At 47.3% G+C, this 16,714-nt stretch overlaps 1 protein-coding gene across 3 annotated transcripts in view; it reads right to left on the bottom strand.

The window, feature by feature from the left end:
• LOC119531961 (myocardial zonula adherens protein) overlaps positions 1–4,301 on the bottom strand; it is a 90,573-nt gene extending 86,272 nt beyond the window's left edge. For 2 of the 3 annotated variants that reach the window (XM_037833856.1, XM_037833858.1), the window contains exon 1: positions 4,090–4,164. In XM_037833856.1, coding sequence (XP_037689784.1) covers positions 4,090–4,164 — 75 coding nt within the window. Of the gene's footprint in view, positions 1–4,089 lie in introns of all 3 variants that reach the window. The other variant, XM_037833857.1, reaches the window with a different exon arrangement.
• Positions 4,302–16,714: the final 12,413 nt, after the last annotated feature.

The following is a 16,714-nucleotide window of genomic DNA, read 5'->3' on the forward strand; positions in this document are numbered from 1 at the left end:
TAGCATTATTATTGATGTGTAGGAAATACCACTAATCTAAGGAGGTAAAGAAGTAAACACCACTGTATTACTCTTCTGTGTGTAGAAGAAACACTGGAGCTGTTGTAGGCTAAGAGAGAATGCCGAAAGCTCTAAGACCATATGGCATGTAATCATTGAAAGCATCCTAGTTTGAAACCTTTCAGCGTGGCCTCCTTAGTTAGTTAGTCCTAGACCCATAACTTCCTGGACTCAATTAAACAATGATATTTGAAGCTTAGTGACTTGAAAGCACTTCCCAAGTGATCAGAAGCTCAGGGTAGCACCAGCCTTCAAATCTCCTTCAGGTATGGATGCATGGTATAGATAACCTACAACAGGGACCTCTTGTGCAGCCCCTCCTCAGTGCACTGGAAACAAGGAATGTGTCCAGATCAAATTCCATAACATTACAGAGCAACCATGGGCTCTTCATCAGCGTCTTGAGGAAACTAAGGCTCCTTAATAGGCCCCAAAACTCAGATCTGGTAGTCCTACATCCAGCACAACAACCCAACAAACAAAAGCATAGAGGTTGGGACATTTCCTCTGAGCCTCCAATCACCAATTTTTTTTAGTGGCAGGAGCTCTTTGGCTAAGCCCTGAGGGCCTGATGATTCCAAAAGCTCACAACGTGGCCTGTCATGGGCTGGCTCTGGATGGCCCTGGGGAGGACCGGGCCAGTGCAAGGGGGAATCCACCCTCTGCTCTCCTCCCCGCCACCCATGGTTGCTACAGCCAGCTTCCTTCTGCCAGAAGCCAAATTCCCATAACACCCTCTGTCCCTTTCTCGGAGCCTGTAGAATGAGACAGAGCTTATGTGCACAGATGTTTCTGTCTACCGGGAAAGGGAAGCGAGGAAAACACCTGCCTGACCCATTCACAGGGTAGCTAAGGAAGATTCTTCATTTTGAGCCAATTAAACAGAAATGGGACATAGAAGAGTAGTTCGTTAGCCAGGGAGTGATGATTGACAGGCCCTCTCCAGCTGTTAACAGAGGAAGCCTTTGCCAAACAGAAAGAAATATCACCAAGGATGGGCCGGAAGATAATCCTACCCTCGTGGCCCTTTTGGTTGTTGTACATGCCACGGAGGGTCCATGCTACCAGGAGCACCAGCCAGCAGTCTCTTATTGTCAACAGAGCACGGTGCCAGGTCTACTGTCTCACACCATCCCAGCTGAACAGCTTACCCAAAAATATTTGGCTGCACAAAGTAGCACGTGCCTTCCCCCAAAGCACACAACTGACTTTTCATTTCAAAGGCTCATTCAGTGGTATTAACTAGTATTTACAAAATTCCTTTCAAAATCGGGAAGAAAAGTCAGTATTTTAAAAAAATGTTTCTCCCCATTCCCCAAGGTCATCATTCAGGCTATAGTTATTCTCCAGCCAATTTATCTTCCTGCTGTTGCCATAGATAAAACTATATTTAGTGCACAACAGGTTTGAAGGCAGACTTTTTTTTTTATTTCACAATCCTTATTGGTTGGCATCCATAAATGCCTCTCAGAGCTTTGTTTATCAGCTGACAGAAATTACTCTCCCCACCTTTTTTTTTTTTCCTTTAGCAATGATTTCAGATAAAGCGGCAGTGCAAATTATAGGTGGCTGTCATTGAACAAAGGGGAACCAGTGCCAGTAGGGCCAGGGACATGGCCCTGCACAGCTGACTCAGAGAACTCCCAGCTCAGCGTCAGCTGTCACCACCATTTATGGATGGCTTGAACTTCTGGACTAACATGGCTTGGTTTCCCCTGTGGCCCCTAATTTGATAAGCTCTTTGGATTAAACAGAAACGCAATTTTAATGGTTAAATGTCATTGTTCGAGACCATCCTCAAGACCTCTTGTCATGAGAGGCAAGAGAGAACGATGCAGACTTTAATGAAAAACTTCCAAATTCAGGGACACTTTTAGTGATTACTTGCTTGGTCTACAATTTTATTTTCAAAACAACCTGTTCTTGTTTTTCTAAAACTAGCTGACTTGTCCTACAGGAAGGCCAATATGTCACTGTCACACAGTATATACCAAGTATTCCACTTAGACCAATGATGGTTCCCCCTTTTAGTATCCCACGAAGGTAAATGATCCTACAAATTCCTACTCATCCTGCAAGGCTAAAGTCAAACATTGCCTCAGATGTCTTAAGAAGAACCTTTGCCCTGAGCTGCCACAGAACTCTGCGAATACTCTACCCCTCTATGACAATCATCACTTTGAATGACAGTCGTTTCAGACTATGTCTGTCTCCACGGGGAGAATGGACCTCTACAGAGAAGGAGACCTAGACAGCTTTTTTAAATAAATCAATCAACAAATCACAACTTCCTACACCCCCCAACACACACCCACGAACAGTACCTATGACTTCTGTGAATCATGAGTAGAGTTGGAAACCATAAATTAAGAAGACCTAGAACCTTTCGAAATCTTCGTTCCAGAACAAGTATCAGTGTGCCCGGGACACAGTCCTGATGATCTGATGCAAGGTCCTGAGCCCTCCAGTCCCAAAGAATTCCTATCATCTTATTCAAAAGGCAAAGCCTTCTCGATAATGTGCCGCAGTGCGTCGGGCACCAAAGCATTTATAACTAAAGAAATACTTAAAAGTAAATATTTGAGAAAAAAAGTTTTCAGAAATATTATGGTATACTAATCACATTTGTGTCCACCCACAAAATCACCCTGGCCACCCCCACTGGTCTCCCCACCTCTGGAGAGGGACTTGGAGAGTTTCATGCAATCGGGTCCCATGTGTGGCCATTTCTGGGCTCGGGACTAGCTGTTCAGTAATTTCATTCTTCTTCAATCACAATTGTGTTCCAACTGAGAAAGATTTCCATAGAAAAAAGGCAAACGCCCATCTTAGAGAAAGGCAAGGCCTTTTTTTGGAAACCCACTTGGACCTAATGTGGATCCTACTGTATGATACTAATGATTAGACACCTAGTGTTCTGGCAAACTTAAGCGTCTGCTGCATGCGTGTGCACTCACACACGCACACACAAACACACATACACATCAGAACCCATCACTTGGTCTACACTCAAGAGTAAAAAAATGCCTTCCTTCTAGAGTTAAAGAAAGACAGCATGGAAGGCAACTACTCATCACTTGGTTGAAGCATGTAAAAATAAATACACATGTGAACAAGACTAGAGGGTAAGACAGGAGTACCAAAGGGGCTTTGCTTTAGACTCAACCACCTGCTTAGCTAAACCTTGGAAAAACACGATTAGAGGTTTCCATCACAGTAAAAATGCTAAGTATTGAATATCATGATAAATAAATAATCCTAAAAAGCCACAAACCAAAGCCATAGCAGTGTGCTCTGAGGCACTGATCCTGGAAGAGACACAGAAGGTGAAAGATATATCATGCCTGTGCCTAGAATTTCTTTCATACAGCACCTGGAGAGGTGAGAAAAGGTGCAACAAAGATTGCAGAGAAACGGAGCTCTTCCAAAAGGGCCACCCTACCAGGAGAACTATACCTGCTGTCCCTGTGCCACTCAGAGAGAAGAAAGTGGCTTCCATAAACCCACGTTCTGCACACCTGGGGGGCCCAGCTGTGTATTTCTAGTTTGTGAAGTGAGGTGCACCCTAGCTAGGCCCACTCTAGAATCAGTAGAATTCTATCACCGAGAGATACAAATGACCTTTGCTTTCAGTCACTGAAAAGAGGCAAGTTTGCGTGTTAAAACATACAGGATCTTTGGGTTTCAAAGTAGAGACACTGCAGAAATATCTCCCTTGCTTATTTTTAAACCGGTGCCACCAATAAACTTGGCTTGGCAGAGAACGCAGGAAGGAGAGGAAATCTCTGGGAGTTCCAGAAAGTCCCCTAGGCTCTCTCCTTCCAGCAAATGGGGCGCCCCTGGGACGTGGGGAGGGAGGGTCACCGCCCGGGCTGCGACGGGACCGTGAAGTTGAGCCCAGGGTGGGGCGCCAGGGCCAGCAGTTTAACCCTGGACCAGGTCGCGCGCGTCCCCATCCCCAGACCCTTCCAACGTGGGCGACCTAAAGAGGGAAGCGGGGCAGCGGGACTCCCGCCCCCAGCTACTCACCCTCCTGCTGGGCGCCCCGGGCGCCTTGGCGCCGCCGCCCGAGAGCAGGGTGACTGTGGACGTGGAGCGCAACATCCCGCAGCAGCCAGTGGCGGGCAGCGGCGCGGGTTCTCCTCCCGGGAGGAATAAGCGTGCGGGTCCCGCCCTGCGCGGGGGCGGCGCGGGTAGTCGCGGCTTCAGCAGTGGCGCCGCGAGCGCAGGACGGGGAGGCCCGGCGGGGGCGGGACGGGAGGAGGAGCCGGGGACGCGGCCCCAGCGCGCTCGCCGGACTCGTCAGGCTGCATTTTCTGCCCCGGGCGCATACGGCGGCAAAGTTGCGGGCTGTTCTCTTCCTCGGACGCTGCGCCCTCGCAGGGTCTTGAGCATCGCCCCACAGCCATCTGTGAAGCAGACGTCCGCCTGTCCGTCTAGCCTCAAGGCCCAAAGCTGACCGGCCCAGCCCCGCCCCCGGCGGCCCCCCGAGAGGATCCCCGAGGGGATCACTGGGACCCTCGCCCCATGTCATTCATTCAGTACTTATCGAGGGCCTACCACGTGTCCCTCCCAGCAGCGAACACAACCTACTGGCCCCTGTCCTCGTGGATCTTGGTAGAGGAGGAAGTACCGTGTGCTATGGGAGCACACAACCCGAACTTAGGAGCCAGAAAAGGCCTCCCAGAGGAGGTTATGACTAAGCTAAGACCTGCAATACAAGTAGGAGCAAGCCAGGTATAGTGTTAATCACGATTGCTCGTATTTATTCAATGATTACTGTGGGCAGGACTGTCAACACTTTGCATGTATTACCTCATTTAATCCTCACAACCACCCTTCCAGGTGGTGCTATTATTACCCTGTGTCCCCATTTTGCAGAAGAGGACGTTGAATCACCAAGGGATGGAGTAACATCCCAGAGGCCCCACAGGTTATAAGTGCAAGGCTAGGAAGGAATGAGCCACCACAGTCTGACCCTAGCTTCTTGCAGAGGGAGGGAGGAGTAGCAGGCCAAGAGAATGGCGTGGGCAAAAAGACTGGTTTGGGGTGATGGAAAAGTTTTGGTAGTGGATGGTGGTAATAGTAGCGCAACATCGTGAATGTAATTAGCACCACCAAATTGTGTATTTGCAAGTGGTTAAAATGGAAAATTGTAGGCAGTATATGTTATATTTGTTACCAGAATAAAAAATTTTAAAGCTGTAGAACTGTACAAAACAGTGAACCCTAATGTCAACATTGGGCTACAGTTAATTGTATAATTATAGTAAAATTGTTTCATCAATTGAAACAAAAGTACCACACTAATGCAAAGTATTAATAGGGAAAGATATGTGCTGGGTGGGAAGTGGAGGGTGGTATATGGGAACTCTGCATTTTCTGCACAAGTTTTCTGTAAACCTACAACTTCTCCAAAAAAAAAAAAAAAAGAAAAAGAAAAAAGGAGGAAAGCAAGACAGGGTATTGCACATTTTTTAGGAACCAAAAATATCACAGTGCGAGGGGCAAATTGTAGAGAAGCCACAGAAGGGAGTGGAGGCCCAATCATGAAGATCCTTCTATGCTAAGCTAAAGAGTTTGGCCTTTATCTTGAGAATAAAGGTTTTTAAGCAGGGGCCGCACAACCCATCCTTCAAAGCCTGGATCAAACTGCCTCCCCACAGAGCGCTCCAGAACTCTCCTGCCTTGAAGGCTTATGTTCATGAACCTACCAGCTCTTTGGGGACATGTCTTATGTTAGAGTCATCTATATGTGAGCCTGTCCCCTTCTGGAGGGTGGGGGTACCCTTGTCCCTCTCTGAGCCCCTAGTGTAACACCGTCAGGGAAGAGGGTGCTCAGTCAATGTGCTGTAGAGAATTCTAAATCCTCTGTGAAACTTGCTCATTTTCCACGAGGCTAGTGCATATAAGTGACTCTCCCAAGGTCACACAGCCTCTTCTTCACTCTCCTCCTCATCATCATCACTGTATCTGTGCCAGTGTTTTAGGTGCTTTATATGCATTTTCTCTTCAAATTCTCAGAATGACCCTGCAAGTTGGATATGGTTATTATCCCCTTTTTGCAAATGAGGAAATTGAGGTCCAGAAACATTAGGTTAATTGGTGACATAGCTGGGACTAGATCTCTGGTCTTCTGACTCCAGGTCTATTGCTTTTTTACAACACTCCTCCCTGCATCCTCCCATCCACCCACCCGCCCACTCCAAAAAAGGCTGTGGATGAGAGATCCCTTCCCAACATACTTGGGAGAGTTTTGTCAGACTGAAAGCTGAGTCTGCCTTTTAATGAAAAGGGATCAAAATGTGACTGTTGAAATCCACTCTGGGTTGCAGCCATCTGCCTCATTACCTCAATAGAAAGAAGCTAATGATTAATGTTGTTTTGTTATGTTGCCCTGAGAAGAAAGGAAATCAGCTGTTCAGACAGAATCTAAATAACCTGGCATCATCAATGTTTATTTATGTCATGGTGACCACCCAGGTGACCACCCAAGACAAAATCAACATTCAAGAGGAAGGGTGGTCCTTAGATTCATTTCTTCTCTGTCTGCTCCAGTCATTTTCATATCATCATTGTAATACTTTTCACATTGTATTATAGTTTGTTATAAAACCATCTGACCGTGCTCCAGCTTGTGACCTGTTTGACTGTAGGAAGTGGATCTTGTTGACGTTTCTGCATGCCCAGTGCTGAGAACAATAAGTGACCTGTGGTAAGTCCTCCATAAAGTTGAATGAATGGAGAAGTAATATTACCAGAATAAGATTTCGACACACTCATGGTAAAGCAAACAGAAAGATGCAAACGATGACCCAGCTTCAAAGGTGGGCCAGGGTCTTCCAGCACTTTACCAGCATAAGCAGCCAGAGCCCCAGGATTGTCCGGCCAGGGGCAGTTCCCCAAATCTGTGTGTCACCAAAGCTGTGGATGGTGTGATTGAGCAGATGCCTGGCTCTGGCTTATGCCACAGCCCCTGCCCGGCCACACTGGAAGCTGAGGTGTAAGGAATAGCAAGAGAGAAGAGAGGAGAGCCCCCAGAAAGTGGGAAGTGAGGGGAAGAAAGGGAGAGGAAAGATGAGTAGGGCTTGGTGGATCAATGGAAAGGAGAATCTAGAAACAAAGGAAAAAGCCAAAAATGAAGTCATAGTCACAGGTCTTGAACAGTCCCAGGAGGGGAAGCTAAAGAAGAAAGAAGCACTCTTTTGAAAGAGAAACCAAAGACGGAGAACTTGGTCCCAGTCAGAGTCCTCTGGCATCTATAGAACAGAGCAGGGAAGAGGGCAGGGGCGGGGTGAGAGACAGAGATAGGACTCTGGTGGGAGAGATCACCCAATTCCCTTTCTACATGTCCCGTCCCCTCCACATCCTACCTGAGCAGTGATGATGGAGGGTGGTCGGTGTTTGGGTTGGAGCAGCCACCAAGGAACAGGGCGACAGAACTGTCTTAGCTGTCTTCTTTTCCTATCCACAGCAATAATCACATATTCCTAAAAATTATCTTATATTTCTCTGATGAAGCACGGGTATGTAGAAAATTCCACAAATCTGTTCAAAAGCTCTGTAGTTTCTTGAAATCCATTACTAACTTGCACCTTCTTCTCCCATCCCAATACCTACAATTCTCTCTCAGTCCCCCAGGCCTCTGTCTTCTCACTTTTCTTTATTGCTGTCTGCCAAACACTCTCCAAACTCTCTTTTGGCATCTTCAGTTGAGGTGCTTATGATGGGATCCATTTTTCCAGCAAAGTCCTGAGCAGCAAAGACCGTTGTTATTTCTTAGCAGAAACAATCAGGAATTGAATCACTGGACAAGGACAGAGTAGATGGGCTCAAGCAATACCAGGCTTCCTGATGTTCTGTGCACTCTTCATTCTTATGTCTCTGAAGCTCCCCCTTTTTTCCCTCATCTATTTAGCTGTGACAGCATGCCCAAGTCCTGGCATATTCTCCTGCTCTGAAGGCTAAGGGAGACCAACCTTTCACAATGGAAAGAGGAACACCTTTCCAATCCAAGGTCAAGGGTATTGAATTACAAAGCCCCTATGGATAAGGTAGAGCAAGAAACACCCTGTATTCACAGGCAGAGATTCTGAGACACAGGGAACAGAGCCCAGAGATAAGGAAAGCAGACCGAAAGGAACCCAATACCCTGGCCAGTCACCCAGATGCACAGCGTTTATAAAACTGTCTAGACACAGGGACTGGAGCTCCTGCTGACCTACCCTAGGGGAACATGAGCTCATTGAAAACAAGCCTCCTGGCTCACCCAGTAAACCAATGAACAAATGAGCAACTGGCAGAGTTATAATAACCCAATTCATTGAAAAACTGTACCAAACACCTACTAGGTGCCAGGCACTGGGAACACAGAGATGAGGAAGGCACAGCCCCTGCTTTCTAGGAGTTCCTGGTCAGTCTGGAAAGAGAGATGCGCACTTTGTAAAGTAAAATGATAGCTAACACCTACATGGCACTCACTGTGTTCAAAAAGCTTAAACTGCATGAACACATTTAACCCTCACAATGAGTAACTCATTGATTTTGCAGATGAGGAAATCAGGTCACAGGGAGGTGAAGGGGCTTGCCCCTGGCAACAATACTAGCAAGTGGTAACCCGAAGCTTTGACCCCAGGCAAGAGGCTCCAGAGTCTGTGTGACTGACAATTCACCTCCTGGGCTGAGATAAGGGCCAAATTTGAGGCATGTCCAAAGCACTGTGGTGGGCAGAGAAGGGAATAAATGCTGCTGCTGCAACAGGAAGCAGGAAAAGTCTCCACAAGGAAGTAGTGTGGGAGCTAGCTCTGAAGAATAAGGAGGAAAAGGGTAAGGGCATTCCAGACTGAGGGGTCAGAGGAAACAGCAGATGCAGAGGGCTTGGGAAATCTGCAGTAGCCAGTTTAGCTTGTCTTGAGGGAAGGAGGGAATGGCCAGAGACCAAGTAGGGTGAGATTGGATGGCAGAGGGGCTAGAATAAAGTTAAGACTTCATCTGCAGTCGATAGGAAACTACTGAAGGTTTGTGGGCAGGGCAGCAATAGGATCAGATTTATGTTGAGAAAGACGGCAGACAGCAGAGAGGCCAGCATGGATGGAAGGCAGAGACTGGAGGGGAAGTACTTTGGGGTCTACTGATATCAACTCAATACAAGATTAAGAGACTCTAAACCAGAAAAGCTAGTGGAAGTGACAAGGAAAGGAGGGACAGAATCAAAGGCTTTAGGCGGAAAACCAACAGAACTTAGTGACCAACTAGAAGTTGGAGGATTTTTGAGAATTGTCAGTCACCAAAGTGAGTAGTTGACCAGTACTTCTAAAGATCCTGAGGGAAGGGAAATCAGTCAAGAAAAAGAATGAAAGAAAGGGGGAATGATTACTTTCTCAGTCCTGGGGCTTCTCTGCCTTAAGCACAAAGGGGTAAATCTGAAAACCTAGAAGAAGGCGTCCCTTGACTTTCTAAGAACATGCACAGATGCAAAGGTGGAAAACGTATGTATTTATTTTTTCAGGTGCACATCCTGATGACTGTCTTTAAGAGGAAGCAGTCTCCACCCAATGTCAGAAAAAATAATAACAAAAGGGAAGGAGTTAAGTCAGGTGAGAAATGTCAAAGGAATTAGAGGCCTTCCTGAGCAGGATGATTCAAAACGCTTCTCCTTTTGTAACCCAAGTGCTCTTTGAGTGATTTCCCTGAAAGCCACTGAACTGGTGAATGGTCAGTAAATCATTTCAGCCTACTAAAATATGAGTGATTTCTGCAATCAAAGGTATACCAAAAATGAAATAGCTAATCTATGGAGGGAACAAGGGAATTTTTTTTCACTTTTTTCTATTTAATTGATCAAGAAGCTCTAAAAATTATATATATATATAAAACATCTGATATATTTGCTATAACTATCATCTTAGGTTCGCTTCTCCTAGAAGCAGACTCTGAGCCAAGGATTCACATGTAAATGTTTATTAAAGAAGTGCTCCCAGGAGAAACCAGAAAGGGAGTGTTGGATGCCAGAACGGAAAGGAGCAAGCAAGGGCACAATCTTAAGTGAAGTGCCAGATTCTGCCTGACCCCATGGCAGCTCTGGAGTGTAAATCACACCTCAGAGTTAGTCCCATCTCAAGACAAAGGAACTGGGGCATTTGCACTCCCACACTAGTTGGTCATTGGTTAAGGGTCCCTGGGTATGGGGATGAGGGTGGAGGAAAGACATAAACTCCCAGGCATTTCTGGAACTCCATAGGGGCAAGGAACTCGCATGCCCTTGGAAAGTTCTCTGAAGGTCACAGGTACCAACTATTAACATCAAAGCACACAAAAGTTGGGGAACAGACACACAGGTAGTAGGTGTGGTGTAGGCACCACCTGTGCATCTGCTACATCTATATATTATTTCTATATACAAATCTGGATATAAATATAAATACCAATAGATACGTAATAGGTCACTGCTCAGAGTAAAGATCTCTGGAACAGCAATAAACATAAACCACAATGTGGCCTGGAGAGTCTGGTTCAAAACAGTTTGAATGCAGACTGAGTCTGAAAGAATCAGAGCAAGGAACATTAAATTTACTTGATGGAAGAGGCAGGATCAAAAAAATCAAGAGGCTGGAGCAAGGAGCAGAATCTGAGAAGATGGCAGCTGACTGGGATAAATCTATGGCCCTAACCTTGGGTCCAAAGTCAACCATGGCATACAGGACATAGAAGACCCAGCTCAACAGCATCATGTACTAAAAATACTTATGGGACGCAGTTTGGCCAGTAGCTCCATGAAGCCCATCCCTGTGTGACACAGAACATCTCATCTAATTTCAAGCTGTGTTTAGAGAAAGGCAAGTTCTGGAACTGACAGGCAGGAGTCCTTCCTGTGTGGTGCTGGCTGGTAATGTGGCCTTCAGGTCTGGGTGCCACAGTTTAAAGGAACACAGGCCACCAGCATGATTTCAGAAAAATACTTCCCAGATGGTATAAGAACTTGACACTGAATCAGGGGAGCTGCAGGTGACAGAACTGAGAATACTGTTCCTAGAAAAGACCATGGGGTCTTGACTGGCTGTCAGAGAGCTTAGCCTTGTTCTATGTAGCCCAAAGTACAGGGTGGGGGCCAATGGGTAACAGCCGCAGGGAGATGGAGATTAATGCAATCTAAGGTACAATCCAGCGGTCAGAGCTGGCCAAACAGAGGGTGCAGGGTGCAAGAAATGGAGAAAGGTGAAAATGATGGGCAGAGCTGACTTGAAATGGGGCATTCTCCATCACTGGAAAGTGGTTACATCAGTGGTCCCCAAACCCAACTGCCCACTGGAGTCACCTGGGGACTTGCTAACAATCCATCCCTGGGCCCTTCCTCACAGACACTCTGCTTTAGCAGGTCTGGGATGACACTCAGGAATTCATATTCTAATAAGCTTCCCTAGTTTATCTTGGGCCATTATCCAGTATTTGTACCAGGAGCAGAGCAGATGAAGAGGGGACTCAGCCATTAGGCCAAGGATGGGACACAGAGTCGATGCCTTCATTCCCTTCAAATTCTAGAAATCTGTGACACTGGGATTGCGGAATTCTAGGTCACACATCAGAGGAGTCAGGAGTCAGCCTGAGGAGCACCATTTAATAGCATGGGCTTTGGCGTCAAACTGTCCTGGGTTTGCATTCGGGTTCTGCCACGTGTTAGCTAGGGGTCCTGGGCAGGATATTTCCACCCTCTAAGCCTTAATCTTCTCACCTGTAAAATGGGAGCTAGTAGTGGCACCTCCTAGGGTCGCAGTGAGGCTTGAATGAGATTATAAATATGGACCATAGTACACGTTACTTCAAAAGCCCTCAGCAAATGAGAGCCCTTCTTAAAAAAACCATGAACTGACTGGTCACTTTTTGAGGAATGCTGAGTGATAAAGAGGACTGGACACTCCTTTAGAATTGAACAACTTCTTCAAAGCCAAAATATTGAGGATTCCATACCAGTAGGACATTTGGAATAAAAGAATAAAAGGCCTGCTTTTCCTATATTTGATTTGCTCTGTTTAGAGAGATTAATAGAGAGCTTATCTGCTCTTAGCATGTAATGGAAGAGGATCACATAACTTCAAAACAAAACATTTTTTTTATCCTCAAAAGACTAACAGTGATCCCTAACTTTATTTTTCTGCCTCTATGCCTCTAATGAACTCATGTGAACAATCTTCATTATAACTGCTGAGACAAGTATAAATTTTACTATAGAACTTGGGATGTGAACAATTATTTACCTAAGTCCAATTTCCTCTGTCCCAAGGACCCGTCCGGCTCCACTCCTGCCCACAGGGGTCTTTCTGATATGCCAACAGGCTCCTCAGGCAGGGCCTCCGCATGTGGTTGTGAAGGTTGTTCACTGCCCAGGGCTTCGGTACAGAAGAGCTAATGTTCCCCTCGTCAAGCTGAGACCCCAGCCTGGGCCCATGTCCACTGGAAGAAGGGGCGCCATTTCCAATCCACACAAAGCTGCCTGGAAGGTGGGGGGCTTTGCTATTTCTGTGCCTGATCTCCTGGCCATAAATTAAAATAACCCTGCTCCTGTCACAGCCTTGACCATTTCAGTTACTGGGGACTCATTCCAGTCTTCTAGTAGCTCAGGTCAGACTCCCTGGGGTCACCCTCGACTCCTTCCTGTCATCTCATGCCCCACATTTCATCTATGTGTCTGCGTTTTTAAAACATGTCCCGAATCTAAGCCCTTCCTATCGTCAGGGTTCATGTCACCATCACCTCTCCCTTGGATCCTTGGAACAGCCTTCTCACTGGTCTTCCGGCTTCTGCCCTCACCCCCTGCAGCCCACTCCCAGCACAGCAGTCCCGGTGATCCTTTGTATCCACACTCCTCTGCTCAGAATCCTCCAGTGGCTTCACAGCTCTTCAGATGAAGCCAAAGTCTTGTGTATTTGGTTTGTGTCCAACTCCCCTAATTAAGATTTAAGTTCTATGAGGGCAGAGATTTTGGTCTGTTTTGTTCATTTCTCTCCGCCCAGCATCTAGAATGGTGCCTGGTACAGAATAGATATCCAATAAATCATTCTTGAATGAATGAGTGATCTTTTGCCATGGTCCCCAGGGCTACGGCATGCTCAAATCAGTGCATCCAAGGTCCTGGCACCTCTAGGGGTAAGCAGAGGGACCTTCCGACTGCGGGCTCCATTACTCACAGGACCTGGGAAAAAAAAAAAAAAATCAACTTCTGGTCCAAAGCTCCTTCTAATCTATTTCTGCCTCCACCACTCAACACTTCATCTCACCCACTCCCCATCAAGAACAAATGCCAATTCCTCAATAAGGGCTTTACAGAACAAAAGGAATTCCTGATTTGGACCTACACAAAAGAGAACAGAAAGATCTGGGGAAAGAAGGAGGTATAAGGAAAACTACCTACAGCAGTAAAAACAAGGGGCAAATTAATCTCTCCATCCACTGTGCTGAGACACGCCTTAACATTTCATTGCTCTCATTCATTCCCATGTCTGCCTCACCTTCCTCAGTTGTGAAGGAGCCCTTGATGTCAGAGCTCATGGGTCTCAGATGCCAACCCCCACACCCTGCTTAACTCCATCACGGGGCAGAGGTGGAGGAGAGTCTGGGAGGCTACACCCTCACCTTCCTCCCATTCTGGGGACATCTTGGGAGGGCACTTCCATTTCTCCTAGACAAATGGGCTTCCTCTCTGCCTTTCACACCAACAAGCCCAGGCAACCCCTTCCCCATCAGCACCTCTCAGCCAAGGTCACATCACTTAGACTCCTCTTGAGAGCCACTGAGCAACCCCACTGCAGCCAGACCAGAGGACACCCTGGGCCGTGTACTCTCATCCACTTCCGGGGCCAGGGTCTGCTTAGAGGGCCAGGAGGAGCACATTAGGATCTGCCCCAGCCCCCGGGGCTGACAGGAGATTGAGTTTAGCTGGGAAACAGATGGGGGTGGGAATCGAAGCAATTTCAGGTTACAGCCCCAGGCCAGCAATCAGGTACTGGGAATCTAAGGTTAAATGGCTGCCCAGCCAAACAGGTGGGCTGGGCCCAGCAGCAGGGAATCCCAGAGAAGACGCCAGAGAAGCACCAGGGTGCTGCCAGGGACAAGTGGGACTTAGCCATGGAGCAGAGGCCAGGACAGGATGGCCACCCTGTCCCAGTTTGCCTGAACTTTCACAGTGTTAGCAGTGCAAGTCCCACGTTCTGAGAAACTCTATCAGGACTGAGCAAACTGGGATGGTTTGTCACTCCAGTTCAGGAGCAGGGCATGAAGCCCCAGAGCAAGGCCAGGGACACCCGGGAGACTTAAACACAGTGACTCCAGAAGAGCGACTCAGGTAGAAAGCCCAGGGGTAAGAGTCAAGGCGATGAGAGAAACTGGGCTTCGAGGGAGGTGGAATTAAATCCCTTCAAGGAGGCTAAAATGTGTTCCATTAAAAATTTAAAAGTTTCTGTAGTCAAATAAAATTGGGAAATTCCAGGCTAAACAAAAGTAGACAGGTTTATGAAAGAACTTAAAGCTCTAGAGTATATGAAGCGTCTTCAGAAGATGAATAATTATGCAGCATTTCTCCCACTTAACCACAGGACACTTCCCCACCCCATGGAATACCTATTAAAATAGCACCCAGAGGAAGCCACCAAAACACCAAACCCAGCTGGGGAGGCTGCTCTTAAGGGAACCCTTCAGGAATGTGCCTAATCTGGAAAGAGAAGTTCACAGAGAGTCTGATACTGTGGGTTAATAATTGCCAAGCACATGGAGGGACAAAGTCTGTTTTAGGCACGACAGCTAAACTGAGCCCTGCCATCTCCGTCTCCTACCAAGTGACAGACCTAGCGTCATCCGTTTATGAGGTTAAAGTACCCCAGCTGAGGACTGTTATTCATCCTAACAAATGCCCAGCCGAAGGCGGAGTTACCTGGTGAGACTTTCCCCAGAGAAGGAGCAGCCCGGCTCATCCAGCCAGTGACGGGACTAGAAGCCACTGCCCCCATCCTGGGCCAGAACCAAACGCTGAACAAGTACAGACACCGGCGGAGCTGTTCCAGGTTGTTGTTTCTATGGCTTCTGCATTGATCTTGATGGTGGTTGGGGGAAAAGCAGCTCAATCTGACCTGGTGGGCGGGGGCCCACAGGAAATGCAGAAAGTTCTGGAACAGCAATGAGCTTTGGCACTGGCAAAGCAGACTCATTGGGTACAGAGCCTTGTGAAAATTGCTGGAGCCTGAGGGGGAAGCTGGCTGAGGGTCTTCAAGGGCGTATTTGCACTCTTTTGGACAAGTCACTGTGGGAGGCCAAAGAGGAATAAGACCATCAAAGATTCTGTTTACAATTCTTACCAGGCGACGTGACCAATGAATTGGAGTCCAGGAAACCTGGTTTCTGGTAGTAGTACTGACACTATTTGTGTTGGCCCTATCATTCCACCTCTCGGGGGCTTTACACTTGCAAGTGTTAACTGCAGGGCTTTGGACTGGGTGCTCCCTAAGGTTGCTTTTTAGCTTTGACATCCCCAAAACATTGATGAACAAAATGTTTCCCAAACAGTCTTTTGTTGTTTATTCGGGGTATATAGACTGTCATTTCCTCTAACTCTTAAGCAGTTTGACTCACATGATAGGTTAAGTCTCTGCACCACTGGGCAAAGAAGAGAACCCAGTTCTTGAGGGTTCTAGATTTAGGTCTCGTATTGGGTGTTCAGGTTAAAAGGAAAGAAGAGTCGCCTGGACAGTATCTGCTACACACCCTACATCCTGGCAACCCTGGGATAGTCTTGCTTTCGGGAACATGCTGCATGCTTTTACATCTCCGTGCCTGTCAGCTTGGATTCCCTGGGAAACAGACTCTGAACTGGAGGTTTGCATGCAGAAAGTTTTTAAGGGGACTGCTCTCAGGAGACATACGTGTCCTGGGGCAAGGAAAGTGGGATAGGTAGAGGGAAGAGCCTACCTAGGATGCGGTTATAGCAGGGGCCTCAGCCTCAGCCGAACCCACAGCGAGCTTGGCGGAGGATGGCCCTTCAGAGTTGTCCTCCACTGAGGCAAGGGGGCCAGACTTTTGTGCCTCTCTGTGGACCAGTCACTGGATGCAGGCATCTTCTGGGAGACAGCTTAACACTGAGTGAGGCAGCTCCCTCCAGTCACAGACAATTCCTGTGAGCCATTGGCATCCGTCAAATCCCAGCAGCTGGGTGAATGGGGATGTGCATGGCACACTGCAGCTTCTCCCACAGTGCCTTTGCATGTGCTTCTCCCTCTCCCACAGGTGACACCTTTCTTGAGCACCTGCCCTTAGCTCCCCACTCTTCTCCCCTCCCGTCACTGCTGTGGCAGTGCTCCTCCCGGTGCCTCATCATTTCTTGTGTAACTGGGAACTCCTCAAGGGAAGGACTTGCCTTATGCATGCCTGTTGCATCAGATATTTATATGGTGCCTGGCAAATATGAAGGCACTAGAAAATATTGAATAAGAGCAAAGGCTCTGCATCAGACTGTTCAAGTTCAAATCCCAGCACTACCCATTACCAGGGCAGTCAGTTTCCTTCCCTGAGCCCTAGTTTCTCAGTCTGTAAAATGCAAAAATGTCTGTTCTCGCTGCCTAAACTTTGTTCAGATTAAATGAATGGTGTATGTAGAACCTGGCACATGGTAAAT

Source organism: Choloepus didactylus, chromosome 4 (genome assembly GCF_015220235.1).
Source record: "Choloepus didactylus isolate mChoDid1 chromosome 4, mChoDid1.pri, whole genome shotgun sequence".
Lineage (NCBI taxonomy): Eukaryota > Metazoa > Chordata > Mammalia > Pilosa > Megalonychidae > Choloepus > Choloepus didactylus.